We start from the raw sequence: 27753 nt of genomic DNA on the forward strand, positions 1-27753 counted from the left end.
GAGCCCCGCCAGCAGGGCGCGAGAGAAGTTGGACAGGAGCGCCGCGCAGCGCTGCGAGTCCCGCGGTCGCGCCCCGACAGCGCCCGACAGAACCCAGCCCGAGCCGCCCGCCGCCCGCCGCAGCCCGCGCCCCCGCCGGCATGATGAACAGCAGCGGCTACTCGGACGCCGCCGGCTTCGGCCTGGCGGACGAGGCGGACGAGATGCCGTCCACGGAGAAGGACCTGGCGGAGGACGCGCCGTGGAAGAAGATCCAGCAGAACACGTTCACGCGCTGGTGCAACGAGCACCTCAAGTGCGTGGGCAAGCGCCTGACCGACCTGCAGCGCGACCTCAGCGACGGGCTGCGCCTCATCGCGCTGCTGGAGGTGCTCAGCCAGAAGCGCATGTACCGCAAGTTCCACCCGCGCCCCAACTTCCGCCAGATGAAGCTGGAGAATGTGTCCGTGGCCCTCGAGTTCCTGGAGCGCGAGCACATCAAGCTCGTGTCCATCGGTCAGTGCGGGCGGTCAGGGCACGGGCGCGGCGCGGGAGAGGTGTCCCCTGCCCCAGGGGACACAGGTGCGGGGCGGGCGCGCGGGGAGCTGAGAGCTAGGGCTGAGAGTGGCCCACGGCACCCCCGACGCGGGCCACACGGGCGCTGCCTGTACACCCCTCTCGGGACAGCGAGCACCCCCTGGGGGACCAGACCTGACGGTGTCCGAGCCCTCCCGCTACAGCCTCCCCGCACCCTCTCACCCACCCGCTTCCTTCGGGCAAGCCCCCAGCCCATGCGTGAGGGGACGGGGCCAGTGTCAGTGAGTGATTCCTGGGGGCCTCTCCCCCAAGAGAAGCAAATGGCCCCCCAGCTCCCCAGCCCCTCCGCAGGCCAGGGGCGGGCTCGACACAGGTCCCAGCCACCCCGATCCACGGGCTCTGAGGCCGAGGGAGCTGGTGGCCGCAGCTCGCGAGGCCCTCTGCAGGCATGTGCTCAGCAGCTGGGTTCAGGCCCGGGCCGGGGCAGGCAGGGCCCAGCCTCAGAAACCTAAAAAGGCACTGAGCGAGCGCAGGGAGCCTTAACCCCTGCCTGTCCTCCTCGGCTTCAGCCTGCGGGGATGGGGCTCCCCACGTCCAGGCCCTGCCCCAGCCCACCCTCAAAGCCTGGGATTGGCTGCAGCTAACGGTCCTGGCGCAGGGAGGGAGGGGAAGGCCCGTGCAGGGGAGGAAGTCATTGAGTGTAACCAGATTTGGAAGGTGTGTAGTGCTGGGTGGGGGTGGGGAGGCACTCTGGGCTTGGGAGACGGGAACCAAGGGTGGGCTTGGAGTGGCTGGAGGCTGCCCTTCTCCTCGCAGCCATGTAGACCTCTCTCTTAAGAGCCCTGCTGGTATTTACAGGAAGGGGCCCTTTGGTCCCTGCACCCCATCACCTCAGGAGGGGAGTTTCACATGGGGCCAGGTGGGCCCCCACACGGGCTGTCCCAGAGACCTCTCCAGATAATGGGACGTCTGTCCGCCCCCACTGTCCCTCAGGGCCATCTCTAGGCCTCCTGAATTAGCAGCTGAGGTCAGTCCGGGGCCCTTTGCCCTGTCCAGTCCCCTCCCTAGGCCTTACCCCTCCTGGCCTGACACTGCCCCCCCAACTCCACCCGCCTGCCCTGGCCTGGAAATAGCCCTGCCTCCGTGACACAGCAGATGCCTCTGAGCTTTCCAGAAGGACAAGCCTGAGGGCAGGGGGTGGGGGAGGGTGCCGTGGTGTGTAGTGAGGCGGAGGGCCACCGAGGGGGTGGAAGTGGGGGGTCAGACAGGTCAGCCTGGAGTGGGGTGGGCATCGCCCGCACCTGGGATTGGGAAGGCCGGGCTGACTGTCCCAGGTGGGGTGGGGGAGGCCTCCTCTTCCCGTTGTTCCCTCCGGCTGTCAACCCCTCTCCAGGCCTCATCCTTCCTGAGCACACCTCTCCCCTCCCCCACGGTGGAGTCTGGCTCGGGCCCCCTTGGCTCAGCTGGAGGGGCCGGCTCAGAGCAGAGAGGAAGGAGCCAGAGCTGGTTTGGGGGTGGAGGGAAGCGCCCTGGTTCCCGCTGAGAGGAAGGGGAGCACAACCCCAGTCCCGCCAAGTGGCTCACTCATGCTGATGAGATAAGCTGTCAGCAATTTGGCTGCTAGGCCCCAGGCTGAGGGCTCCCCGCACCCCCAGTTAGTGGTGGGAAGGGGCTGTCCAGGGGGCCGCTCCCTGGGCATTGTCTTAGGACTGGGACTGAGCATCTGGACACCTGGTGGGGGGGTGGTGTCAAAAAGATTCCTCACTTCTCTTTCCAGAGGGAAGTCAGTGTCTGGGGTGGGAGCTGGGAGCTGAGAAGTCCCCCTGAAAGAGGGATCGTCAGCCCAGTTGAAGGAGCTGTGTGCCCTGCTTACCCTGACCGCCCCTGTCCTGTCCCCCACCACCCCCTCAGCCCCTCCAAACAAAGGGGCCTATGAGGCAGCTCTGTCCCGCAGCTGTTCCCCAGTTGCTATTCCTTCTCCTGGAGCCAACAGGGAGGGAGGGACTGGAGGGGGCAGCAGCTGTCCCGGCACCTCCCTAGGTCCAGCCTCTCTCCTCCCCCTCCACTTGAGGCTGGGGTGGCCTCAGGGACTAGCTGTCTGGCTCCTCCCACCCCTTTGGGGGTATCCCCAGGCAGGCCAAGAGGTGAGCCCAACATCCTCTGCTGGCCTCTGAAGGGGAGGAGGGAGAGGAGGGTCATTGCTCCCAGAATGGGGCCTGGGCCCCACTGCCCCCCTCCTGCCCCAAGCCTGGACCACTGGCTGGCTGGCCCAGGGCCAGCTGCTGGGGAGAAACGTCTCTCTCCAGCAGACATGAATGACCACCCCCGCAGCCTTAAGGCCTCCTTCCCAGAGGTCTGGCTCCAGTTTGCAAGAAGCACTTCTGAGTGTGTGTGAGCACTGAGGCTGTCAGGGCTGTGAGAGGCGTGAGGCACTGGGGCGTCCAGGCTGTGTGAAAGTGTTGTGGGCCTGTGTGTTTGAGAGAAAGCACGGGGAGGCAGGGAGTGAGTGTGTCATGGAACCCGAAAGCTGCCAAACCATTGTGCTGTAGTGGAGCCAGGGGAAAGGGGCGGGCTGGGAGCTGCTGGGGAAGGAAGGATGAATCAGTGTAGGGTGGGGGGGCCCAGGGGGCCAGAGCCCCAGCCAGAGGGACCAGGAGGCTGAGGTTCCCCTCCCTGGGCAGAAGGGAGGGAGGAGGATGCCTGGGGTTCCCCAGCCCTTGCTCTCCTAATACCCTTCCCAAGATCTGGGGAAGTAGGGGTAGGAAAAGCTGTGTAAGGGGGAGCTTCCAGCCCCACCCTCTCCTATCTCTTGGCAACCTCAGTAAACAAGACTCTTCCGCCCCCTCCAACCTCCTGAAAGCAAGTGCTCAGGGAAGCTGATGGATTTCAGGCCCGCGTTGCCTTTTACAAAGAAACTGGATTCTAAAGATCTGTCTACACACTAGGTCACCCTGGGCTCCTGGATATTTCTCTCTGACCGTTAAAGGGGAACTAGCCCCCAGAATCCCAGGGAAGCAGTTCTGGTCCAAAGTGTTCCTCAGGGAAGGTGATGGGTAGAGTGTGTCTTGGCTCCTGAGACTTGACTCCAGATGGCTGCCCTATCCCCTGGCTCCCGTGATTGCCCATCAGCGCCCAGCATTTGACAACATGACTTTAAGCCTTAACGGAGCATGTGCTGGACCCCCCACCCTCCCCCAGAACCCCTTGATTCCAAAAGCCCTTTATGGCATTTGGGATAGAATGTGGGTGGGACCTGGTTGGTCCTTCTCCTCTCCAACTTCAGTTTTAAAAATGTTCATTCATTCATCCAATGTTTATTGAAACCCTACTAAGTTCAAGTCCCTCAAGGTAGAAAGATAAAAACCCAGTATCTAGAGTGAAAGAAGCCAGACCAAAAAAAGTATACTGTATAATTGCATTTATATAAAACTCTAGAAAACAAACTAATCCATCGTGACAGAGAGCAGCTCAGTTGTTGCCTGGAAGGGGGGACAGGAACAGGCAGGAGGGAGGGCTTACAAAGGGGTATGTACAAGGACACTTTGGAGAGTGAGGAATAGTTTTGTATTTGTGGTGATGGCTTTGTGGATAGATCCACATTGTCAAAGCTTCTCAAACTGTACTCTCTAATATGTGCAGTTTGTAGTATGTCAAATATATCTCAATAAAACCGATCACAAAACAAAATAGCATCTTCCCCCAAGCGGCTTACAGCCCAGGAGGGCCAGACAAATACAGGATAACTGCATGGACAGGAGACAGACTCAAGTGCCATGGCGGAGGTGACAGTACCTGCCACGAGAACATAGAGAGAAGCAGCCTCCGGAAAGAGGGAGAGAATTTGGTAGGCAGAGAAGGGGTGGGCTCCAGGAGCAGGAGGCCTGTGCCCTGGGCCCCAGCAGGTGCCCCAGGAGTGGGGCAGGTGAGGGAGGGCACCCTGGGGCAAAGGGGTCTGGGCAGCAGAGGGTGGGGCCCCTGAGCCAGCTGTTCCCTCCTCTCTACAGACAGCAAGGCCATCGTGGATGGGAACCTGAAGCTGATCCTGGGCCTGATCTGGACGCTGATCCTGCACTACTCCATCTCCATGCCCATGTGGGAGGATGAGGACGATGAGGACGCCCGCAAACAGACACCCAAGCAGCGTCTGCTCGGCTGGATCCAGAACAAGGTGCCGCAGCTGCCCATCACCAACTTCAACCGCGACTGGCAGGACGGCAAAGCTCTGGGCGCCCTGGTGGACAACTGTGCCCCCGGTGAGTGGGCCAGCGGGCACATCGTGGAGCCCTTAGCCCAGAAGGATGGTGGGGACAGGCTGGGGGTGCCTAAGCTCGTGGTTGTCACCTACAGGGTCTGCCTCTCCTCCAGCCAAGAATCGCTGCTGGAGTCAGCCCTGCCTGAGGGTGTGCCCCATTCTGCAGGGGCAAGAAAAGATTTAAAACCCTTCCTTTTACAGACTAGGACACCAAGGGCCAGAGAGGGCCAGAGACTTATCCGGGAGCACACAGCTTATCTGTGGCGCTACTGCCCCTGGAGCCCGGGGCCTTGACTCGCTGCCCATGAACTTTCTGCCTCGCCACATGGCGCTGTTCCCGCGGGGCTGAGAGGAGGGCGCTGTGGCAGGCTGTAGCAAGAAGGCCAGGAGTCAGACCCAGAGAAGGCTCTTCTCTGTGGGACCCTGGGACAGATGTGAGGAGTTGAGGCCTAGGATGGTGTGGGCTGAGGCCAGTGTGGTACTGCTCGGCGGCAGGTGACCTGGCCCTGCCCTGGTCAGGTTGGGCAGCCCAGGGCTCATGAGAAAACTGAGGCATTTCAGGCTAGAGCCCTCCCCCACGGACAGCTTCCTTTCCGACCCTCTTCTCCTGAGAAGACAGGTCTTCCAGCCTGGGTTGGTCAGCCCTGCCCCGGGGAGCCATGGCCCCTTAGGAGAATCCTCCTCCACCCTGGGGTCAGCCACGGAGCAGGGGGTGGGAGGCGGGGGCAGGGCCGCCTGGGAAGCATTCCCAGCTGCTGAGCCCTTGCCCATAGCTGGTGTGGCTGCCAGCAGTGAGCTCAGCTGTTCCAGCCAGTCATGGATTCCAGCCTGTGAGCCGGCCCCCTCCCCGCAAATGTGCGTGGTCCCCTCCTCCAGCTCCAGCCTGGACCAAGCACCCCATCACCCCACATCCCTTCACAGGAGTGATCTGGGGCTGCCTCTGCATTGTTCCCGTGAGGAGGGCTGAGCTGCTGATGGTCTGGAGGAGAACTCATCCTCTCCCAACAGGCCCTTCCATGCCTCGGTTTCCCCAAGTGGGCAGTTAGGGAGGGAGAGCGAGTCTTGTGCCCTGAGGCTGGTGTGGGAAGTGCTTAGAGATCTAGGACTGCAGGGCAGCCGAGGAGACCTTCTAGGGGATGGGTCCAAGGCGAATGTGGGACAGGGACTCTGACCTTCCCCACCCACCCCTGAGGCGTCTAACGAGGCCACATAGGTCTGGAAGGAGGGTCCTCCAAGGGGCTGGCATCCAGGGTCTGTGCTGGGGCCTGGGCAGGCAGGAGGCTGCTGGTAGGGCTGGTGCCAGGCTGCGTCAGCTGGGGCAGAAAGGCCTCATTGTTGGTGGCAGGGAGGGCTGCCGTGCCTCTACATGGTGATGGGCATCCCAGCTGATGGGGGCACTGGGAACCTAGCTGGTCAGGGGCCTAGAGCTGGGTGGAAAGTGGGATGAAACCAGAGCTTCCCAGGGTGTTGCACGAACAAATGCTCTGCATTCTGGCTGGGGGCTCCCCCCTCACCGTCCTCTCCTTCTACCATCTCTCCAGGCCTCTGCCCTGACTGGGAGGCCTGGGACCCCAACCAGCCTGTGGAGAATGCCCGGGAGGCCATGCAGCAGGCCGACGACTGGCTCGGGGTGCCCCAGGTACACGCTGAGATGGGGCAGGGACAGGGGGCCACAAGGACCCCTGGCAGCATGCAGGTGAGAGCGGGCCTGCTGGGGAACGGGAGCACCAGGTAACACCATTCCTTTCCACGGCAGGTAATTGCTCCCGAGGAGATCGTGGACCCCAATGTGGACGAGCATTCTGTCATGACCTACCTGTCCCAGTTCCCCAAGGCTAAGCTCAAACCTGGTGCCCCTGTCCGCTCCAAGCAGCTGAACCCCAAGAAAGCCTTTGCCTATGGGCCAGGTATGTGTGTCCCCTGGTGGCCCTGCTGGGGCGGCTGGCACGTGTGGGATCTCCCTGAGTAACCTGGGCTCTGCTCCCGCCCCCCAGGCATCGAGCCCCAGGGCAACACCGTGCTGCAACCTGCCCACTTCACCGTGCAGACAGTGGACGCCGGCGTGGGTGAGGTGCTGGTCTACATCGAGGATCCTGAGGGCCACACCGAGGAGGTATGGGGAGGCCTCTGGGGACAAAGGGATTTGCTTGGGATTGGAATCAGAGAGCATGGGGCCAGCAACAGGAATGGCTTGGAGGTGGCTGCCAGAGCTACCCCATGCTGTAGAGTCTGGAGAAAGGGTCACTGTGGGCGACTGTGGGGTCAGGAGGAGCTGCAGCCACGATGGCTTCCAATCCTTTCCCTTCCCAACAGGCCAAGGTGGTTCCCAACAATGACAAGGACCGCACCTATGCCGTCTCCTACGTGCCGAAGGTCGCTGGGTTGCACAAGGTACCTCCCTGTGAGCCCCCTGCCCTCCTGCTGTGCACAGCCTTGGCTCTGGCTGAGTGGACCCCTCTCTCAGCCCACACCTCACCCCTGCCTGGTGCCCCAACCTCTCACCTCCTCGGCTCTCCACTCTCTCAGAACTGCTCACCCCTAGAAGCTAACCTTTGACCTCTGACCCTAGGTGACCGTGCTCTTTGCTGGCCAGAACATCGAACGCAGTCCCTTTGAGGTGAATGTGGGCATGGCCCTGGGAGATGCCAACAAGGTGTCAGCTCGTGGCCCTGGCCTGGAACCTGTGGGCAACGTGGCCAACAAACCCACCTACTTTGACATCTACACCGCGGGTAAGGACAGGCCCAGGGGGTATCAGGTGGGCAGCCTCTGACTGTGGCAGGTATGGGTGGGGGCTGGGGCTGAGGTCCCAGCCAGAGGGTGAGTGGTCTCAAGATGAAGGAGCCCTAAGCAGCTGTGTGTGTCCAGAGTGGCACTGATGGCCTTTGTCTGTGGCAGGGGCTGGTACTGGTGATGTTGCCGTGGTGATCGTGGATCCGCAAGGCCGGCGGGACACAGTGGAGGTGGCCCTGGAGGACAAGGGTGACAGCACATTCCGCTGCACATACAGGCCTGTGATGGAGGGGCCACACACGGTGCATGTGGCCTTTGCTGGTGCCCCCATCACCCGTAGTCCCTTCCCCGTCCATGTGTCGGAAGGTAAGGACCCTACACGGATCCCCACGATAGCCCTCACCAAAGCCAGGATGCAGAGAGAATTGCCCCCAAATTCTCTGAGGATTGATGGGAAATGAAGCACTAAATCCACTGGGGGTGCGGCTGGCGGAGGCCTCGGTGGGCGGGAGGAACAGCCGGGGTGAGGGGGTCTGGAGAGAGCTCCTCCTTATCACCCCCACCCCCAAGGTGACTGGAATCCATAGAGGGTCAGGAGACCACAGTGAAGGGTACTGGAGCAGGTGCCACCTTGGAAGGGTTGAGGGGAAGTGACAGGGCTACCAGGGTGGGGGCATATACAGTGAGCCCCTCACTCCACGCCCCAGGTGGTAACTCCCCCACTTGTTCTCTCCCTGCACTCAGTGCCGTCGTGCACCAGGCCGGGAGAGTGGCACCACGTTAGTACTCTCCAGTGGAGGCGGGGCCAGGCATGGCCATAGCTGACTGGCCCACCCTGTGCTGGGTGGCATGACCCAGGCCATGTGGAATTGCCCCATTCCGTGGCATTCCGTGGCAGGCCCTATGTTCCATGCCATTGTCTGTGTTCTGTGGCAGATCTAGTGTCTTTGCCACTTGCCTGATGATTTCTGTGATAAAATCTGGGTTCCGTGCCATCGCCTGTGTTCCGTGGCACGTCCTGGGTGGCGCCATGGCCTGTGTTCATGGTTGTCCTAGATTATGTGTCATTGCCTGTTTTGTGGCACCCTGTGGGTTCCATGCCATTTTATGGGTTCTGTGGCAGGCTGAGATTCTCATTCTTTTGCCTGAGTTCCATGGCAAGGTCAGGGCTCATTGTCACTGGCCATGTTCCTTGACAGACTGATTTCCATGCATTGCCTGTTCAATGGCAAGCTTCATGTTATATGGCATAGCTCTCGTTCCATGGCACTGCTGACTGTTCTGTGGCATGACTTAAATCCTATGGTTGCTCTGGCGGCTCTAAGAAGGCCCAGATGGTTGTAGGTGGATGACCTTGGGGGTGGATAAAGGGTCCTTCCCTGTCTCTCTGAGGCCCCTCCCAGCCCAGGCTCTGCCATGCGTTTCCCCAGCGGCACCGGCTCTGAGAGCCCAGCGAGAAGGCTTTCTCATAACCTGCCTGATCCGGGACCCATAGCCAGTTCTCCACAATAGTCCCAGTCGTGTTGGGGGCACGAGGGTCCCAGAGCAGGGCTGCAGGCCATGGCCTTGTACCTGTGAGGGGGTAGAAGGACTGAGCAGTGATGTTGGGAGCAAGTGTCGAGGGGCTGATGCTCTGTGCGGGCCCCCTGAGTACCCCCAACCTCCTCTGTCCTCCTCCCGCAGCCTGTAACCCCAATGCCTGCCGTGCCTCTGGGCGAGGCCTGCAGCCCAAGGGTGTGCGTGTGAAAGAGGTGGCTGACTTCAAGGTGTTCACCAAGGGCGCTGGCAGCGGGGAGCTCAAGGTCACAGTCAAGGGGCCGAGTGAGTAGCAGAGCCCAGGGCAGCGGGCAGGGGGCAGGGGGAGCAGGGAGGGAATGTGGCTGGTGGTTCTGAGCAGAAGCACCGTGGATCTCAGGTACACCGTCTCCTCTGTGCCTCAGTTTCTCAGTCTGCAAGCTGGGAATGATCCTCTCAGCCCTAAGTGCTACACTGGGCTGCCATGCACAGGGAAGACACACCCCTGCCCCGAGTTTCAGCACCGCCCACTAGTAGCACTGCCCTGAGCTGGGCCTGGGTCCGGGGCTCCTTGAGGGGATTGAGATGGGCCTTGCAGAATGCTGATCCCCCCACCTCTCCCCAGAGGGCACAGAGGAGCCAGTGAAGGTGCGGGAAGCTGGGGATGGTGTGTTCGAGTGCGAGTACTACCCTGTGGTGCCCGGGAAGTATGTAGTGACCATCACGTGGGGCGGCTATGCCATCCCTCGCAGGTAAGCACCTGTGCCCCCGATGCCCTCCTGTCTAGGCCGTCACAGGGAGAGAGGAGAGGAGGGGGTTGCCTGGGAACTGGAGGGACAAGGGGAGGGGCTGCCTCGGCAGAGGCACTTCCCGGCTTGGACACAAGGTCCTTCTCTGCCCAGTCCCTTCGAGGTGCAAGTGAGCCCAGAGGCAGGAGTACAGAAGGTACGGGCCTGGGGTCCTGGTTTGGAGACTGGCCAGGTGGGCAAGTCAGCCGACTTCGTGGTGGAGGCCATTGGCACGGAGGTGGGGACACTGGGTAAGTGGCTGGGTGGCCAAAGGTGGGAATGCTGTGGGGGAGGGGCATGGTGGCAGGACAGGGAGTGACTGAGGATGGGGGTGGGCATGCTGGGGAGTGTTGGGATGAGCAGGGCAGTGGCAAAGAGGGGTGGCTGTGGGGGGTAGGAGGGGGATGGGGACCTGCCTGCGTGTCCAAGCTGCCTCTTGTGCCCCCTGACCCTCCCCACCTTGCCCAGGCTTCTCCATCGAGGGGCCCTCGCAGGCCAAGATCGAGTGTGATGACAAGGGGGACGGCTCCTGCGATGTGCGGTACTGGCCCACGGAGCCTGGGGAGTACGCCGTGCACGTCATCTGTGACGATGAGGACATCCGTGACTCGCCCTTCATTGCCCACATCCAGCCAGCCCCACCCAACTGCTTCCCAGACAGGGTAGGGTCCCAGCTCCTGCACGCCGGCCCAGGAATGGGGTGCACTGGCCTCCTGCAGTCCCCAACCCAGCCCGCCGCTCTTGCCCCCACACAGGTGAAGGCCTTTGGGCCCGGCCTGGAGCCCACTGGCTGCATCGTGGACAAGCCTGCCGAGTTCACCATTGATGCCCGTGCGGCTGGCAAGGGAGACCTGAAGCTCTATGCCCAGGTGGGGCATGGCCCATTCTCTGCTGCCCTCACCACCCAAGGCAGGGACCCCAGGGGGGTGGGGCCAGGCTGGAGGCAGGAGCCTCCAGGAAGGAAGTTGTAGCATCACAGAAGTTCAGGCAAGACTGATTCCCATGGGCCCAAACATGCTATGGATATTTTAAATTTCGTATTTTCTTACTGATGATAGTCTTAAAAACGTGTTTTACCCAAAATTCCTTTTTATAGTGATAATGTGCAATTCAAAGATGATTTCATTGAATAAGACTGGTTTCCCAAGTCAGTTTCTCAGGCTAGAGGTTAATGAACATGTTCTTGAGGGTCCAAGAGGATGATTCTTCTTCAAAAGGCTCGTTATTCAATTTTAGGAACCTTGATTTGGCCCAGTCTCTCCCTGACCAAGGCCTTCCAGAGATGAGGAAACTTAGGCTGGGAGAGCGGGCCACAGAGGTGGCTCCCAGGGTGGGCTCTGGCCACCAGAGCATGTGGCACAAGGCTGGTGTGGCCGGATGTCAGTGGCAGGGGCGGGGCGACCGTGTTGGTGAAGGGAGGGAGGAGGCGCTGAGTTGGCCTGGAGCCAGCAGAGGGCACTCTGAGGAGGCCACAGCTGGGAACTTTCCTTGGACAATGCCCACAGGACGCGGACGGCTGCCCCATCGACATCAAGGTGATCCCCAATGGAGACGGCACCTTCCGCTGTTCCTATGTGCCCACCAAGCCCATCAAGCACACCATCATCATCTCCTGGGGAGGCGTCAACGTGCCCAAGAGCCCCTTCCGGGTGCGTCCTCCAAGCTTGCCCTGTGTCCACTGCTGCAGTCCGAGAGGGAGGGTGGACCCCCATGTGGAAGACGTTGGCTGTCCCTGGTCCCATGCCACTGCCACCCTCCCCACCTCAAGGGCCCCGGGAAGAGGCTAAGGCTGGGGCGGGTGGTGCTAGGGGCAGGAGGAGCCTTGAGGAAAGGCCCGTGCTGAGCATCGACCCGCCCACAGGTGAACGTGGGCGAGGGCAGTCACCCCGAGAGGGTGAAGGTGTATGGGCCAGGCGTGGAGAAGACCGGCCTCAAGGCCAACGAGCCCACCTACTTCACAGTGGACTGCAGCGAGGCAGGGCAAGGTGCGCAGCCACCGGAGCAGGGGGCGGGGGGGCTGGGTGGGGCCCCAGGTCAGGGGTTGTTGAGCCCCCACTCAAGGCCAGGTGCCTACCTCCCCTCAGGCGACGTGAGCATTGGCATCAAGTGCGCCCCCGGCGTGGTGGGCCCCGCAGAGGCTGACATCGACTTCGACATCATCAAGAATGACAACGACACCTTCACAGTCAAGTACACGCCCCCAGGGGCCGGCCGCTACACCATCATGGTGCTGTTTGCCAACCAGGTACCCCAGCCCCTCGGCTTTTGGTAGTCACGGCGACCTGCACTCCCAGGTCTAAGCAGGCAGCTGGAAGTGCGATTCCACAGACACAGGTGGAGTGCTTCCTGTGAGTGGGCAGGGTGCCTCACAGGAAACAAAGGGGGCTCTCTCGAGGCTTCCTGTGTCTACACGGGGTCCCTCGGGGATATCCTGACCCAGCAGCTAGCCCACAACAGGGGTGTGGTCCCCTCTGGAGAGCCCTGACCAAGCCTTTCCACGTCTAGGAGATCCCTGCCAGCCCCTTCCACATCAAGGTGGACCCGTCCCACGACGCCAGCAAGGTCAAGGCTGAGGGCCCTGGGCTGAACCGCACAGGTGAGCGTCCGGGCAGGGGCTGGGGCTGGCGTGAGGTGGGGGCTCAGTGGCTGGCAGGCCCTCACCACTGTCTCTGGGTGGGCTTCCCAGGTGTGGAAGTTGGAAAGCCCACTCACTTCACGGTGCTGACCAAGGGAGCCGGCAAGGCCAAGCTGGACGTGCAGTTTGCAGGGGCAGCCAAGGGCGAGGCTGTGCGGGACTTTGAAATCATAGACAACCACGACTACTCCTACACTGTCAAGTACACCGCCGTCCAGCAGGTGTGCTCTGCCCCCCCACACCCTTCTCCCATCCCAAAGGACCAATTCTGGGTCCTCGGCCCCGTCCCTGCCTCTATCCTCTCGCTGTGGATTTCTGAGCCTCAGAGTCCACGTCGGCCATGCCGATGTTGCCAGGCTGTGTGTTACACCCAGTTCTGGCCTACTGTTGTACCCAATAGGGCAACATGGCAGTGACAGTGACCTATGGTGGGGACCCTGTCCCTAAGAGCCCCTTTGTGGTGAATGTGGCACCCCCACTGGACCTCAGCAAAGTTAAAGTTCAAGGCCTCAACAGCAGTAAGTGGGGCAAGAGCCACCCTGGGAGTGAGGGGTGTTGGGGTGGAGTGGGCTGGAGTCTCTGCTCATGGTGTCACTTGCCCTCCACACAGAGGTGGCCGTGGGGCAGGAACAAGCATTCTCTGTGAACACGAGAGGGGCTGGAGGTCAGGGCCAGCTGGACGTGCGGATGACCTCCCCCTCTCGACGACCCATCCCCTGCAAGCTGGAGCCTGGGGGTGGAGCTGAAGCCCAGGCTGTGCGCTACATGCCCCCTGAGGAGGGGCCCTACAAGGTGGACATCACCTATGATGGTCACCCGGTGCCTGGCAGCCCCTTTGCCGTGGAGGGTGTCCTGCCCCCCGACCCCTCCAAGGTGAGAGAGAGGGGCTGTGGGAGCTGGGAGTTGGGGGCGTGTGGGGAAAATTGATGAGTCTTAGGGGCAGAGGCCAGAGGGACTTATGTGTCTGGAGTGGACACAGTCGAGGACCCACGGCCAAGGCCAGCCCCACCACAGGACCTGCCTTGGAGACAGCTTGGTTTTAAGAGCCTGGCCCCGGAATCAGACCTGGGCTTGAATCCCCAGCCCACCAACTGGGACGAATTACCTAATCTCTCTGCCTCCATGGCCTCAGCTGGAATTGTTATAAGTACTCAGTCCGCAGTAGCAGCTGCAGGTGAAGGTGCTTAGCTGGGTGGGCAGCCATGAAGGCTGGGCTTGGGAGAGGCTGGGTGCGGAGAACCCACATACCTGCTCCTCCCCCTAGGTCTGTGCTTACGGCCCTGGTCTCAAGGGTGGACTAGTAGGCACCCCTGCACCATTCTCCATCGACACCAAGGGGGCTGGCACAGGTGGCCTGGGGCTGACTGTGGAGGGACCCTGCGAGGCCAAGATTGAGTGCCAAGACAATGGGGACGGCTCCTGCGCTGTCAGCTACCTGCCCACGGAGCCCGGCGAGTACACCATCAACATCCTGTTTGCAACCCACATCCCGGGCTCGCCCTTCAAGGCCACCATCCGGCCCGTGTTCGATCCGAGCAAGGTGCGGGCCAGCGGGCCGGGCCTGGAGCGAGGCAAGGCTGGCGAGGCAGCCACCTTCACTGTGGACTGCTCGGAGGCGGGCGAGGCTGAGCTGACCATCGAAATCCTGTCGGATGCCGGCGTCAAGGCTGAGGTGCTGATCCACAACAACGCCGACGGCACCTACCACATCACCTACAGCCCCGCCTTCCCCGGCACCTACACCATTACCATCAAGTACGGCGGGCACCCCGTGCCCAAATTCCCCACCCGCGTCCACGTGCAGCCCGCCATCGATACCAGTGGTGTCAAGGTCTCAGGGCCCGGTGTGGAGCCTCATGGTGAGTGGACAGGAGGAGCCAGGAGGGGTCAAGTTGTGGGTCAGGGAGCTGGGTGGTCAGGAGGAGGGAGGGAGGCAGAGCCAAGGGCCGGGGGGAGCAACCTGGGGTGAAGGGCAGGCCCTCGGGGCAGCCCCGGAGTCCTTAGGAGCCCAGACACCTGAGAGAAGCAGCTGAGGGGAAGCTGGCTCAGAGATCGGCTCTGCTCTTACAGCACAATTGCATCTGTCCCTGGGCATTTTTATGGGGAGAGCCTTTCTCTCATCAGCTCAAGGGATCCCTAATCCAAAAAAGCTAAGAGCCCTGCTCTGGAGGGTGCGGAGGCAAAGCTTCGGGGTAGCGGGTGACAAGAGTCAGGAGATAGTATGTGTGAATGCGCCATCTGCTGGGAGCCAGACCCTGGGCTGGGCATGGGGTGGGGGCAGAGGACACAAGACCCGCCCCGCCCTCAGGGGCCCACAGCCTAGGGAGCGAGGTAAGGTCCTAGGAGACCACCTGGAGCTCGCAGCGGGGCAGAAAAGGGGCTGGGCTCGGCCTGGAGGAGCAGCCTGGGAGTCGCGCAGGGGAGGGGAGGAAGGGGGGCCTGTGTGGAGGCTGCCCCCAGCCCATGCTGACCACGCCCCTCTCGGGATCCAGGTGTCCTCCGGGAGGTGACCACCGAGTTCACTGTGGACGCAAGATCCCTAACAGCCACGGGTGGGAACCATGTGACGGCTCGCGTGCTCAACCCCTCGGGTGCCAAGACAGACACCTACGTGACAGACAATGGGGATGGCACCTACCGAGTGCAGTACACTGCCTATGAAGAGGGTGAGGGGCACAGCGATGACGCCATCTCGGGGCGGGCAGGGGAGGTGGGCGCCACACACCTCTGACTCCCTGTGGCTGGCTTCCAGGTGTGCACTTGGTGGAGGTGCTGTATGACGACGTTGCTGTGCCCAAGAGCCCCTTCCGAGTGGGCGTGACTGAGGGCTGTGACCCCAGCCGCGTGCGGGCCTTTGGGCCTGGCCTGGAGAGTGGCTTGGTCAACAAGGCCAACCGCTTCACTGTGGAGACCAGGTATCCTCCCCTTTCCTAACCTTGACCTGAAGCTGTGGCTACCCTGCTGCCAGCCAGCTTACCCTCCCCGTTTGTCCTTCTAGCTATCTGTGCCTTGGTCCCGCATCCTCTCTCAGGGTGATGCGGGAACACATCCCGACATGGTCCCTCCTCAGCCAGCCCCCAGTGGCCTGCCCTCCTTTTCCTTCCTATTCAGCTGCCCCTCCAACACCACCCCCACCCCCCGGTCCTAGCAGAGCTGATGGGGGTGTCATCTTGCAGGGGAGCCGGTACAGGGGGCCTGGGCCTAGCCATTGAGGGCCCCTCAGAAGCCAAGATGTCCTGCAAGGACAACAAGGATGGCAGCTGCACCGTGGAATACATCCCCTTCACCCCTGGAGACTACGACGTCAACATCACCTTCGGGGGGCGGCCCATCCCAGGTGTGTGTGGGGGGGGCATCAGGGAGGGTAAAGGAGGGCTGCAGGACACGTGCTCCCAGAGGGACACTGGAAGTCGGATGTGAAGATTCACAGAGGGGACCCCCTAGAGCAGGTTGGGGCGGGAGCCCAGGAGCAGGGAGGATGTGGAGGAGGCGGGCAGCAGGTGCTGCTGGTGTGACAGTCCCCGCCAGCTAATCCCCAGAAGCCCGACTCTGGCCTGGAGCGCCAGACCTTGGTCGTGCGGGTCTGCTCACTGTGGGTCCCTCACTCAGACAGTCCGGGCCCCTCAGAGCTCAGCGAGGACAGCCTGTGCCCTCCTGCAGGCTGTGCTGCTTGGACGTGTCATGTTTTCAAATACAGCATGACTTGGGCCTGCTGTGACTGGAAATTTTTTCCCCGTAACTTATCCAATTTTACATATTTTTTATTATATCAGCCACAATGGAAGAAGTACATTTTATTTTTTTTAAATAGTCCATTTTTAACATTTTATTAATTAGGGAGGTCTTCCTCCAGGCCCAAATGAATGAGATTTACCCAGCGTCAGTCTATGGTCAAGTTCATTTATTCTTGTTAACGTTTTCTTAGCAAGTTTCTAAGCATTTTCACGTGTTGGTCTGGCCTCCCTGTGGGCATTTCCAAGGCAGGGAAGGCCTCCTCCTCCTCCGTGGTGTCTCAGTGTCAGGGAGACCCTCCCGGGCAGGTGGGTAAACTGAGGTCATCCTTGCAGGGAGCCCGTTCCGGGTGCCGGTGAAGGATGTGGTAGACCCTGGGAAGGTGAAATGCTCGGGGCCAGGACTGGGAGCTGGTGTCAGGGCCCGGGTACCCCAGACCTTCACGGTGGACTGCAGTCAAGCTGGCCGGGCCCCCCTGCAGGTGGCCGTGCTGGGCCCCACAGGTACAGAATGGCTGGGATAGGGTGGAGCGGGGTGGGTGGGTATCAGGAGGCTCTGCTTACCCTGCTCCCCCTGCCTAGGTGTGGCCGAGCCCGTGGAGGTGCGGGACAAGGGCGATGGCACCCACACCGTCCACTATACCCCAGCCACTGACGGGCCCTACACAGTAGCTGTCAAGTATGCTGACCAAGAGGTGCCACGCAGGTGAGGACCCACCTTGGGCTCCTGTGCTGTGGCTGAGCTCTGGGGTGCTCCTACTTGGGCCATAACTGCAGGGCCACTGCCAGGCCCAGGGGAGAGTCCCCCTACCTGTCTGAGCTTGATCCCTCCGGCTGCCGCATCTTACCCTTCCCCAGGGCTCTGTGCCCGGGAGGCCACACCACCCCAGGGGCTTTTACACCAAAATTACCTCCTTAGGAAAAGCGCAGGAGGCCTGGGCGAGGGGACCCTCCGCTTTAAACAAACCACAGCACTTCCTGGGGAATGGAGAAGTGCTCAGGCTCTGTCGGGGGCTCCCAGGAAGGGGAGTGACCCTCCCCTGACACTCAGGATGTGATACAGCTTCCAGGAACTGGGCCCCCCTCCCTGCCCCACAGTCACTCCTCCTGCCCCTGTCTAGGGAGGACGTCAGGCCCAAAATGACTTGGAGCCCCCCACCCCTGACCCCCAGCCAACTGTCTACCCCTTCTTCCCCCCAAGCCCTTTCAAGATCAAGGTGCTTCCAGCCCATGACGCCAGCAAGGTGCGGGCCAGCGGCCCTGGCCTCAACGCCTCCGGCATCCCTGCCAGCCTGCCCGTGGAGTTCACCATCGACGCTCGGGACGCTGGAGAGGGGCTGCTCACCGTCCAGATCCTGGTGAGTCCCTGTGTAACCCCCCCGCCCCCGCTCAGGCTCCGGGCACAGTAGGCCTTGACCTCTGCTTCGCCCCCCAGGACCCTGAGGGTAAGCCCAAGAAGGCCAATATTCGAGACAATGGGGACGGCACGTACACTGTGTCCTACCTGCCGGACATGAGTGGCCGGTACACCATCACTATCAAGTACGGCGGTGATGAGATCCCTTACTCACCCTTCCGCATCCATGCCCTGCCCACGGGGGACGCCAGCAAGTGCCTTGTCACAGGTAGGTACCCCACTTCCCTGGCCCTGCCCGCCCCTAGCCAACCCCCAGCCCATCCTGAGCATGGCCCAGACTCACACTCTTCTCTCTTTCCAGTGTCCATTGGAGGCCACGGCCTGGGTGAGTGCCCTTCCCCTTCCCTTGCCGTGGGCCAGGGTGGCAGGGGCAGCTGGGAACTGAGACTGCTGGGCCTGGCCCCTGCAGCTGCCTGAGCAGGCTCTTCTGCATGGCAGGTGCCTGCCTGGGCCCCCGAATCCAGATCGGGCAGGAGACGGTGATCACTGTGGACGCCAAGGCAGCTGGCGAGGGGAAGGTGACCTGCACGGTGTCCACGCCGGATGGGGCGGAGCTCGACGTGGACGTGGTTGAGAACCATGATGGTACCTTTGACATTTACTACACAGCGCCCAAGCCCGGCAAGTACGTCATCACCATCCGCTTCGGAGGGGAGCACATCCCCAACAGCCCCTTCCACGTGCTGGTAAGTGCTGTGGCCACAACAGGACTAGACAGATGGGGGAGGTGGACCCACCCTTTACAGCTGCAGGAATCCCAGAAGCTGTCCCCAAGGAATCCCAAACCTATTGGACGGAGCCAGGGGCCATGGTGCTCCACAGTCAAGCCTTTGCTTCCCCATCGCCTCCCCAAGTGGGAGGAGAGCACAGCCCTACTGCTGGCTCGGTGGCCACGGCTCTCTCGAGGAACTGGTGTGTTCCTCTCTGACCCTCAGGCCCACTGTCCCTGGCTCCATTTCCCCAGAGGCGGCCCTGCAGGAGGATGAAGTCCTTCAGAGGATTGGGCACCTGAGATGTCCACCCAGGATTTCAGGTCCCTGGGCTATTCTCTGAGTCACTCCTGGTCCTGTGAGCCTGCCACACCACGCCCCCTGTGCCTTGCCTCCCCAGGCATGTGACCCCCTGCCCCATGTGGAGGAACCCTCTGAAGTGCTGCAGCTGCGCCAGCCCTACGCCCCTCCCCGGCCCGGCACCTGCCCCACACACTGGGTACTGCCGCCTCCCACTGGGCAGACCTCGACCTCCTCTTCTTCCTCCATTTCTTCCTTCTACCTTCTGCAGCCAGGGCTGGGGCATGGTTTGGGGGCCTCTTGGGGAGCAGGTGGGAGCCAGGCGGGGCAGACGGAACCACAGGTGGGCACAGGACCCTTTTCTTGGAGCTGCTGCACCTCTCCTGCCACTCTAGTTTCACCATTGACTATCTTGTTCTTTCCTCACTCTGACTTCAATCTTGGAGCAGGCCATGCTCCCAGGCCTTCCCCAGCTAATGACTGTTCCCTCTCGCCTGCCACAGGCCACAGAGGAGCCGGTGGTGCCCGTGGAGCCAATGGAGTCCATGCTGAGGCCCTTCAACCTGGTCATCCCCTTCGCCGTACAGAAAGGGGAGCTCACAGGTACGTTCCTGGGGCCCCAGGCATGCGGGCTCAGAGATCCTCTTCCGGGCCTAGCCCCTTGTCTTACAGAGGAAAACTGGGGCAGCAGCAGAACCACACAGGATAGCAGGAAGGTTGTAATAGGAAAAACTGGGGCCTCCCTAACTCTGTCTGCCCTGCAGGGGAGGTGCGGATGCCCTCCGGGAAGACGGCAAGACCCAACATCACAGACAACAAGGACGGCACCATCACGGTGAGGTACGCGCCCACGGAGAAAGGCCTGCACCAGATGGGGATCAAGTACGACGGCAACCACATCCCTGGTGAGTTTGGGGCCAGCAGGCTTGGGCTGCTGTGAAAGGAGCCAACAGGCTTCCAGCCTGCCTGCCTTCTTTCAACAAATATTTATTGAGCACCTGCTGTATACAGACACCATGTGAGGCCCTGGCGAGGCTTATGTCCTGTTGGGAGGCAGATGTCCTTCCAGGAGCCAGGTCCTCACAGCTCAGCAGGGAGGCTGCTGGAAGTTGCTGGGGGCCAAGGTGGGCTCAGGCAACCCCTGTCCCTCTGCTGACCCAGCCCCCTCTGTCTACCCTAGGGAGCCCCCTGCAGTTCTACGTGGATGCCATCAACAGCCGCCATGTCAGTGCCTACGGGCCAGGCCTGAGCCATGGCATGGTCAACAAGCCGGCCACCTTCACCATTGTCACCAAGGATGCTGGGGAAGGTGAAGGGTGCTGCAGGCAGGGGCTGGGGTGGGGTCAACCCAGGTACAGGGGCAAGGGCAGGACCTCTGATCTCAGCTCCATCTCCACCTACAGGGGGTCTGTCGCTGGCCGTGGAGGGCCCGTCCAAGGCAGAGATCACCTGCAAGGACAACAAGGATGGCACCTGCACTGTGTCCTACCTGCCCACAGCGCCTGGAGACTACAGCATCATCGTGCGCTTTGATGACAAGCATATCCCGGGCAGCCCCTTCACAGCCAAGATCACAGGTGAGGTGGACACACAGGCATGTGCAACCTACGAGAGACACAGATGCCCCCGACATGTGATGTATGCGCAAGCCCATCCTGGTTAAGTCGCTCAGAACATTAGGGCAGAGGCCCCTCGGGGTGGAGGAGGTCATTTTTGGATAAATGTAAGGAACACCCTGTTCTCCACAGCAGCTAAGAAACATTCAACACCCCCCGCGCCCCGCCCCCGTGCTTCAGAAGACATTATCTCATTTAGTCTTTGAAGTAACTCTTGAGACGTTAGGGCACTGATAACCCTTTTGGTAGATGAGGAAACCTGTCCCAGAGAGGTTAAGCACTTGATTAGCCAGCCAGGAAGGGTCTGTGTGGTCCAGGCTAGTGTTCTGTTTCCACACCACTGTGTGACTCAGGATTCAAAGACACAAAGCTTCCTGTAGGAATTTAGCCCACGAAGACTGAGGCAGCACGGTGAACTGGGGTGCGGGCCCATCGTGGTCTCTGGTAGCTATGGTGTGAATGCGCACTGTGCTTTTCTGGGCCTTGGGTCTCTGGGTGCCTGGGGGTGGTCCCCAGTCTCTGCTGAGTCCAGCAGGGTCTGCCTGGGAAGTTTCCTGAGCCCTGTAGGCAGGGCCTGCCTGGAATCACAACGGCCTGATGCCCTAACTCCCCCTCCAGGCGATGACTCCATGAGGACGTCACAGCTGAACGTGGGCACCTCCACCGACGTGTCGCTGAAGATTACCGAGAGTGATCTGAGCCAGCTGACAGCCAGCATCCGCGCCCCCTCGGGCAACGAGGAGCCTTGCCTGCTAAAGCGCCTGCCCAACCGGCACATCGGTGAGCATGGGGCCTCTCGGGTCTGGGCGTGGGGAGGCCCTGAAGAGAGGCTCTGCCTGCCTGATGCCCCCTCTCCACAGGGATCTCCTTCACCCCCAAGGAGGTTGGGGAGCACGTGGTGAGCGTGCGCAAGAGTGGCAAGCACGTCACCAACAGTCCCTTCAAGATCTTGGTGGGGCCCTCTGAGATCGGGGACGCCAGCAAGGTGCGGGTCTGGGGCAAGGGCCTGTCCGAGGGACACACCTTCCAGGTGGCAGAATTCATCGTGGACACTCGTAATGCAGGTACTTCTTGCCCCAGAGGCCTCCACTGCGCCGGTGCATTCTGTGGGCACTGACCTCCTTTCCTGCCCAGGAGCCTTTGGCCATACCCTCCTCCTGAACTTCCTGGCCCCGTCTCTGTTGGGATTCACATTCTGGGCCCCTCTGGGCGAAAGTGAATGTCCTCATGCCAGTTCTTTTACTTTTAAACTTGTCCCAGAGAGGCTAAGAAAATGAGTTCTGTCTTTCCCTTGCTCACTGGAATCCAAGAGGCCTACCTTAGGGAATTTTCCTGACAGCCTATCCCATGGCCCTCTGGGACGGTGCCTGGCTCCCTGCCAGCCCCCACTGAGGCGTTTTTGCTAGTGGTCACTGTACACATCAGAGGCCCATTCTTGGCGGAGCCTGCAGTTTGGGGAGAGAGCAGAGAGGCTTGGGTGGCACAGGACTAAGGGAGATGTGTCCCTCACTTGCCCCCAGGTTATGGGGGCTTGGGGCTGAGTATTGAAGGCCCTAGCAAGGTGGACATCAACTGCGAGGACATGGAGGATGGCACATGCAAAGTTACCTACTGCCCCACTGAGCCCGGCACCTACATCATCAACATCAAGTTTGCTGACAAGCACGTACCTGGTAAGTCTCTGGGCTGGGGCCCGGCAGGGAGTGGCCAAGAAGCTGGTAGTCCGAGGTGCCTGACCCACCCCTTACTGCCCCTACAGGAAGCCCCTTCACTGTGAAGGTTACCGGCGAGGGCCGCATGAAGGAAAGCATTACCCGGCGTAGACAGGCGCCTTCCATCGCCACCATCGGCAGCACCTGTGACCTCAACCTCAAGATCCCAGGTGTGCAGTGGGGAAGAGCTGGGGTAGGGCAGGGGAGAGGGCTGCCCTGCTGAGTCTGCCCCTGGGGTCTCTGTCCTGCTCACGAGTTCCTCACCTTCCTCCACTCACCCTGGCTTCCTCCGTCACACAGGGAACTGGTTCCAGATGGTATCTGCCCAGGAGCGCCTGACACGCACCTTTACACGCAGCAGCCACACGTACACCCGCACAGAGCGCACAGAGATCAGCAAGACCCGGGGTGGGGAGACCAAGCGTGAGGTGCGGGTGGAGGAGTCCACCCAGGTTGGCGGAGACCCCTTCCCTGCTGTCTTCGGGGATTTCCTGGGCCAGGAACGCCTGGGCTCCTTCGGCAGCATCACCCGGCAGCAGGAGGGTGAGCAGAGACAGCGCCGGCTGGGGCCTGGGTCCTCACAGGGAGGCAGGAGGGGAAGGTGCGGTTGGCCAGGCCCCAGCCAGCCAGGGCTGGTCTGAGCAGAGGAGGGGGTTTTACTTAGGACAGAGGGAAGGGCTGGGACCAGCAAGAGTGCCAGTGTCACCATGACATCCCCAACCCTACAGGTGAGGCCAGCTCTCAGGACATGACCGCGCAGGTGACCAGCCCGTCGGGCAAGATGGAAGCTGCAGAGATCATGGAGGGGGAGGACAGCGCATACAGTGTGCGCTTTGTGCCCCAGGAGATGGGGCCTCACACAGTCACTGTCAAGTACCGTGGCCAGCATGTGCCAGGCAGCCCCTTTCAGTTCACGGTGGGGCCACTGGGCGAAGGTGGTGCCCATAAGGTACGGGCCGGAGGCACGGGGCTGGAGCGAGGAGTGGCAGGAGTGCCAGGTGAGGGGCAGGTGGCCAGGAGGGGAGATGGGTCAGGGAAGCCTGCATGAGACCGATGGTGCTGAAGAGCCCTGCCTGCTTGCCTGTCTGCAGCCGAGTTCAGCATCTGGACCCGAGAAGCAGGTGCTGGGGGCCTGTCCATTGCTGTGGAGGGTCCCAGCAAGGCGGAGATTGCATTTGAGGATCGAAAAGATGGCTCCTGCGGTGTCTCCTATGTTGTCCAGGAACCAGGTAGGTGTCCACCTGGGGGAGGGGCTGGGCCTGCCTGCCCAGATTGGGCTCCTGCTCACTGGCAGGCAAAAGGTCCCTAGGGCTACAGAACTCCCCTCCCCCAGGACCCCTGCCCCTCCTCTGCCCCACAGCCCTGGCAGCATGTGTCTGTCTCCAGAGCTGAGCCCTGATCAGGTAGCCTCTCCAGGGACAAGGCCCGGTGGGGTGGTTCCATCCCAGGCAACCCCCACCCCAGGGGCTGTGCTTACTGGCATCCTTCCCCAGGTGACTATGAGGTCTCCATCAAGTTCAACGATGAGCACATCCCAGACAGCCCCTTTGTGGTGCCTGTGGCCTCCCTCTCGGATGATGCGCGCCGTCTCACGGTCACCAGCCTCCAGGTGTGTACCCAGGGTGGGTCCTTCTGCCATCTGAGAGATGGGCAGAAGTCAAAAACCATAGGCTTGTGGGGCCAGGGACTTAGCAGTGACCGTGGAAGGGCCAGTCAGAAGTCCCCTCTCCCCAGTGTCTGTACCGCATAAGGCAGGGCCCTTGGGGACAGTACGCTCTGTCCCTGGGGGCTTAACCCTGCACTCAGGCACTCCGTGCCTTGTTTCCACCTTTTACAGTTTTGTCTCCCTGTCCTTACTGCCACCTATCATTTCTTGTTCCACCTCCTTCTGAAAATTCTAAACTAACACTAGATGCCAAAATTATGGGAATGAAGCATAAACTCAATAGAAAATAGGAATGAGCTGTTTTGCAGAGCGTACCTGAGGGGCTTGTCTATGAGTGCACGCACATGGCCTTCAGAGCCTGGGCTGGTCCTCTTCAGGCCCTGGGGCCTGCCTTGCTTTCTCCTGTTGATTTCCAGAGAGATGGTACCTTTCTTTCACTCTCTCACAGAGAACGTACGCAAGGCAGGCTCTCAACAAGTCACACTGACACGTGCAAACTGAGGCTGCGTGCTCAGGGGACACACTGGAGCCTGCTATGAAAGGGGCACGGAGCTGGCCTTGTCCCAGACCCTTCCCCCTAACTTTCCAGCTGCTCCTCAGGGTGGTCACATCAGTCCCTGGAGAGCCCCTGTGCATCTCCTCCCCCAACTCCAGGACCAGGTTCCCCCCGCCAGACTCACCTTCCCCTCCCCCAGAGCCCTCACTCTGGTCTCCCCCATTGGCCCACCTCCTCCGGGAAGCCCTCCAGGCCAGGTGGCCACATGCTGCATCCCACATCGGAACACCTGAGGCCCACACAGCACTGTCAGGCACTGGCCCTCCACCGTCAGCCGGCTTTACATAGTGTCAGCCAGGACAGGGCACGTCATCTCTCATCCCCATGTGCCCAGCACAGCTAGGGTGCTGCCCCTCACAGCAAGTGGACACAGAGGGTCTCAGACCAGCTCCTGGCTCCTCCCTGCCCAGGTGTGCTGGCAGCCAGGGGCCGGGCTGGGGAAGGGGCAGTGGGAGCCTCTGGGCTGGGCTTACGGTGACAGCAGCGTGGTGCCCCACCAAGACCACTGCAGTCCCAACCCTCCCAGGAGTCTGAGCATCTCCGTGGCCTTTGCAGGAGACGGGGCTCAAGGTGAACCAGCCAGCGTCCTTTGCAGTGCAGCTGAATGGTGCACGGGGTGTGATCGATGCCAGGGTGCACACGCCTTCGGGAGCCGTGGAGGAGTGCTACGTCTCCGAGCTGGACAGTGGTGAGCTGGCCCTGCCCCTGCCCATCCCCTGCCACACCAGGACCTTCTGGGACGGGGATGGGGAGGATGGAGGCTCACCCACCAACCCTCTACCCACAGACAAGCATACCATCCGCTTCATCCCCCACGAGAATGGTGTCCATTCCATCGATGTCAAGTTCAACGGTGCCCACATCCCTGGAAGTCCCTTCAAGATCCGTGTTGGAGAGCAGAGCCAGGCTGGGGACCCAGGCTTGGTGTCAGCCTATGGTCCTGGGCTTGAGGGAGGCACTACTGGTGAGTGCCTGGAGGTGGGGAGCAGGGTGCCTTAGGGGGTGCTCAGCCACTAGTCCAGGACTACCTTGCTCTGGAGGCCAGGGCAGTACTCCTGAGCCCCGAAGTCCTGGCACAGGCTGCCTGGGGGAGCCGGGGGCCCGGTCTCACTCTGGGCCACAAGCTCTTGCTGCCTACAGCCTTGCTACCTCTGGCCCCCAGGCATGTCGTCAGAATTCATCGTGAATACCCTGAACGCGGGCTCAGGGGCCTTGTCCGTCACCATCGACGGCCCCTCCAAGGTGCAGCTGGACTGTCGGGAGTGTCCTGAGGGCCACGTGGTCACTTACACTCCCATGGCCCCTGGCAACTACCTCATTGCCATCAAGTATGGTGGCCCCCAGCACATCGTGGGCAGCCCCTTCAAGGCCAAGGTCACAGGTGAGTGCCAGGTGGGGGGAGGTCTGCCCAACCTGCAGCCCAGCTCGGATGGTTCCAGTGGCCACTTCCATCTGGGTCACAGTCTGTCCCCAAACATCGTGGCTGGGAATAGAGGTGGGCCTGGCCTTCCGCAGCACCCATCCTATGGAGTCGTGCAGGACCATTTTAAAAATCCAGTCCTTCCTCTTCGTCCTGGTCCCCCACTTGATTCAGCTCTTCCCGCAGGGGCTCCCAAGCTTTAGGTCCACTTCCTTCCCTCCTGGCCACCTGTGGTCCTCGCTTCCAAGAATAAATATTCCTGAGAGTAAATGCTTAGCAAGCTCCCCTTCTTCAGGCTGCTGGAAGGATGAGCCGGGCATGTGTTCCTTCCTAAGCAAGACCCTTGCCCTGCGAATTAGCTGAGCTCCCAGAGCCTGCAAGGATGAGGGACGGAGCCTCAGGGGCCAAGCCCTAAGCCAGGCAGGAACTGGAGCCGGCAGTGTGGGCCTGACTGGGAATGGGCTGTGCTGCCTGGGCGCCCCTGGAGGGAGGCGGGCAGTGAGTTCCACGGGGTGGCAGTCCCACAGGGTGGCAGTGCCACTGAGGGCCCACTGCAGGGGAAGGGCAGGAAGCCCATGTGACTGGGCTCATGGCCACCCGGATCTGCCCCTCAGGTCCCCGGCTGTCTGGAGGCCACAGCCTTCACGAAACATCCACGGTTCTGGTGGAGACTGTGACCAAGTCGTCCTCAAGCCGGGGCTCCAGCTACAGTTCCATCCCCAAGTTCTCCTCAGATGCCAGCAAGGTGGTGACACGGGGCCCCGGACTGTCCCAGGCCTTTGTGGGCCAGAAGAACTCCTTCACCGTCGACTGCAGCAAAGCAGGCAGGCTGGAGGGGGGAGGAGGGCACTGTCCCAGGGTGGGCTTGTCTGCAGGGACGAGGCAGGTGGGAGTGAAAAGCCACTGGGGGGCAGGGGTGGCCCTGTGTGAGCGCGACCCTCTGCCTCCCTCTCCAGGCACCAACATGATGATGGTGGGCGTGCATGGGCCCAAGACCCCCTGTGAGGAGGTGTACGTGAAGCACATGGGGAACCGGGTGTACAACGTCACCTACACTGTCAAGGAAAAAGGAGACTACATCCTCATTGTCAAGTGGGGCGACGAAAGCGTCCCTGGAAGCCCCTTCAAAGTCAACGTGCCCTGAATCCCAGAAGCGCCTCCCCCAGCCTCGGCCCCCACCTCCGGCCAAACACACACACTCACTCGCACACACAGACACGCCACACCCAGATGCACTCGTGCAGAGTCCCCACTACGAACACCTGCCCAGGGCTGAAGTGAATGGCACGGCCTCCCCTCCCCACCGTGCCCTCAGGGGTTGGAGGGCCTTGTCTGTCTCAGGGCAGTGTCCTCCTCCTGGAATGTGACAGGAGGGCAGATTAGGGCCAGGTTCAGGGGCTGGACGGGCCTGGGGGCCAGAGAAGCCCTGAGTTTTCAGGCGGGGCTGAGGCCACTAGGGGAGTATTGTGTTGGGGTGTCTGTGTGTGAGAGATCTCCCTCAAACTGTACTGCCTGCCCGTCGCCTGCCCCTGAGGACTCCTTGTGGCCCCTCTGGTGGCCACACCCCCAAAGTGTTAAGGACTTGGAGAAGCACAGTCAGAGAAGAAAACAGACCCAGAGCATGCGGCAGTGAGTGGCCTGTGGACTGGCCCGAGCAGTGTATACGCCACCCGAGCCAGGCTTCCTGGGGGACTAATTTTTTTTTTTTTTTTTTTTTTTTTTTACCATTGCACAGCTCTGCCCCACGAGGGGCCTTTTTTACACACTGCGAGGCCCAGCTTTCTGGGGGGACTTTTGCACATGTCATGCGGCTCAGCTGGGAGCCGCTTAGGTGGAAAACTCCAAATAAAGTGCGGCCTGTCGCAGAAGTTTGCCTGTTTCTTGTGAGTGTGCTCTCTCTGGCTGGCCGCCTTCTGGCCCATTAACACTAAATGAGACCCTGGGGAGGCAGAGGCTGTATGACTGTCCCCTGGAGGACTGACCCAGGCCTAGTGGAAGGGCCTGGGGCAGAGGTGGGGTCTGGGATGTTGGCAGAGTGCTTGAAAGAGCCAGGGGCGGGGGCTCAGGGGTTGGTCCTCAGACAGCTAGAGGGTTGGTGGATGGTAGAGGGGTGGACACCATGTTCTGCAAGACTGCCCTAGGACCAGAAGAGGGTCAGTTTCAGTGCAGCCTGACCTCAAGGATGT

At 61.2% G+C, this 27753-nt stretch overlaps 1 protein-coding gene across 1 annotated transcript; it reads left to right on the top strand.

Annotated features, from left to right (window-relative positions):
* Positions 1 to 100: 100 nt before the first annotated feature.
* On the top strand, positions 101 to 27432 carry FLNC (filamin C, gamma). Its single transcript, XM_012664778.1, has 48 exons — positions 101 to 495; positions 4521 to 4769; positions 6310 to 6407; positions 6525 to 6675; positions 6763 to 6881; positions 7082 to 7159; positions 7338 to 7500; positions 7667 to 7867; positions 9185 to 9322; positions 9642 to 9768; positions 9919 to 10055; positions 10273 to 10466; positions 10560 to 10673; positions 11310 to 11453; positions 11666 to 11789; positions 11889 to 12049; positions 12310 to 12400; positions 12491 to 12660; positions 12840 to 12957; positions 13050 to 13312; positions 13704 to 14298; positions 14932 to 15105; positions 15192 to 15354; positions 15616 to 15776; positions 16507 to 16674; positions 16753 to 16876; positions 17372 to 17528; positions 17606 to 17795; positions 17889 to 17912; positions 18026 to 18273; positions 18698 to 18796; positions 19101 to 19200; positions 19362 to 19502; positions 19778 to 19906; positions 20001 to 20174; positions 20832 to 20993; positions 21074 to 21277; positions 21734 to 21886; positions 21973 to 22095; positions 22226 to 22468; positions 22654 to 22923; positions 23017 to 23154; positions 23419 to 23534; positions 24703 to 24835; positions 24935 to 25111; positions 25310 to 25528; positions 26182 to 26391; positions 26524 to 27432. Exons 1-48 carry the CDS (start codon positions 141 to 143, stop codon positions 26709 to 26711), a joined length of 8178 nt encoding a protein of 2725 aa, XP_012520232.1. The 5' UTR covers positions 101 to 140; the 3' UTR covers positions 26712 to 27432.
* The last annotated feature ends 321 nt before the right edge of the window (positions 27433 to 27753 follow it).

The sequence above is a fragment of the Propithecus coquereli genome, unplaced genomic scaffold (genome assembly GCF_000956105.1).
Source record: "Propithecus coquereli isolate 6110/MARCELLA unplaced genomic scaffold, Pcoq_1.0 Scaffold91, whole genome shotgun sequence".
NCBI lineage: Eukaryota > Metazoa > Chordata > Mammalia > Primates > Indriidae > Propithecus > Propithecus coquereli.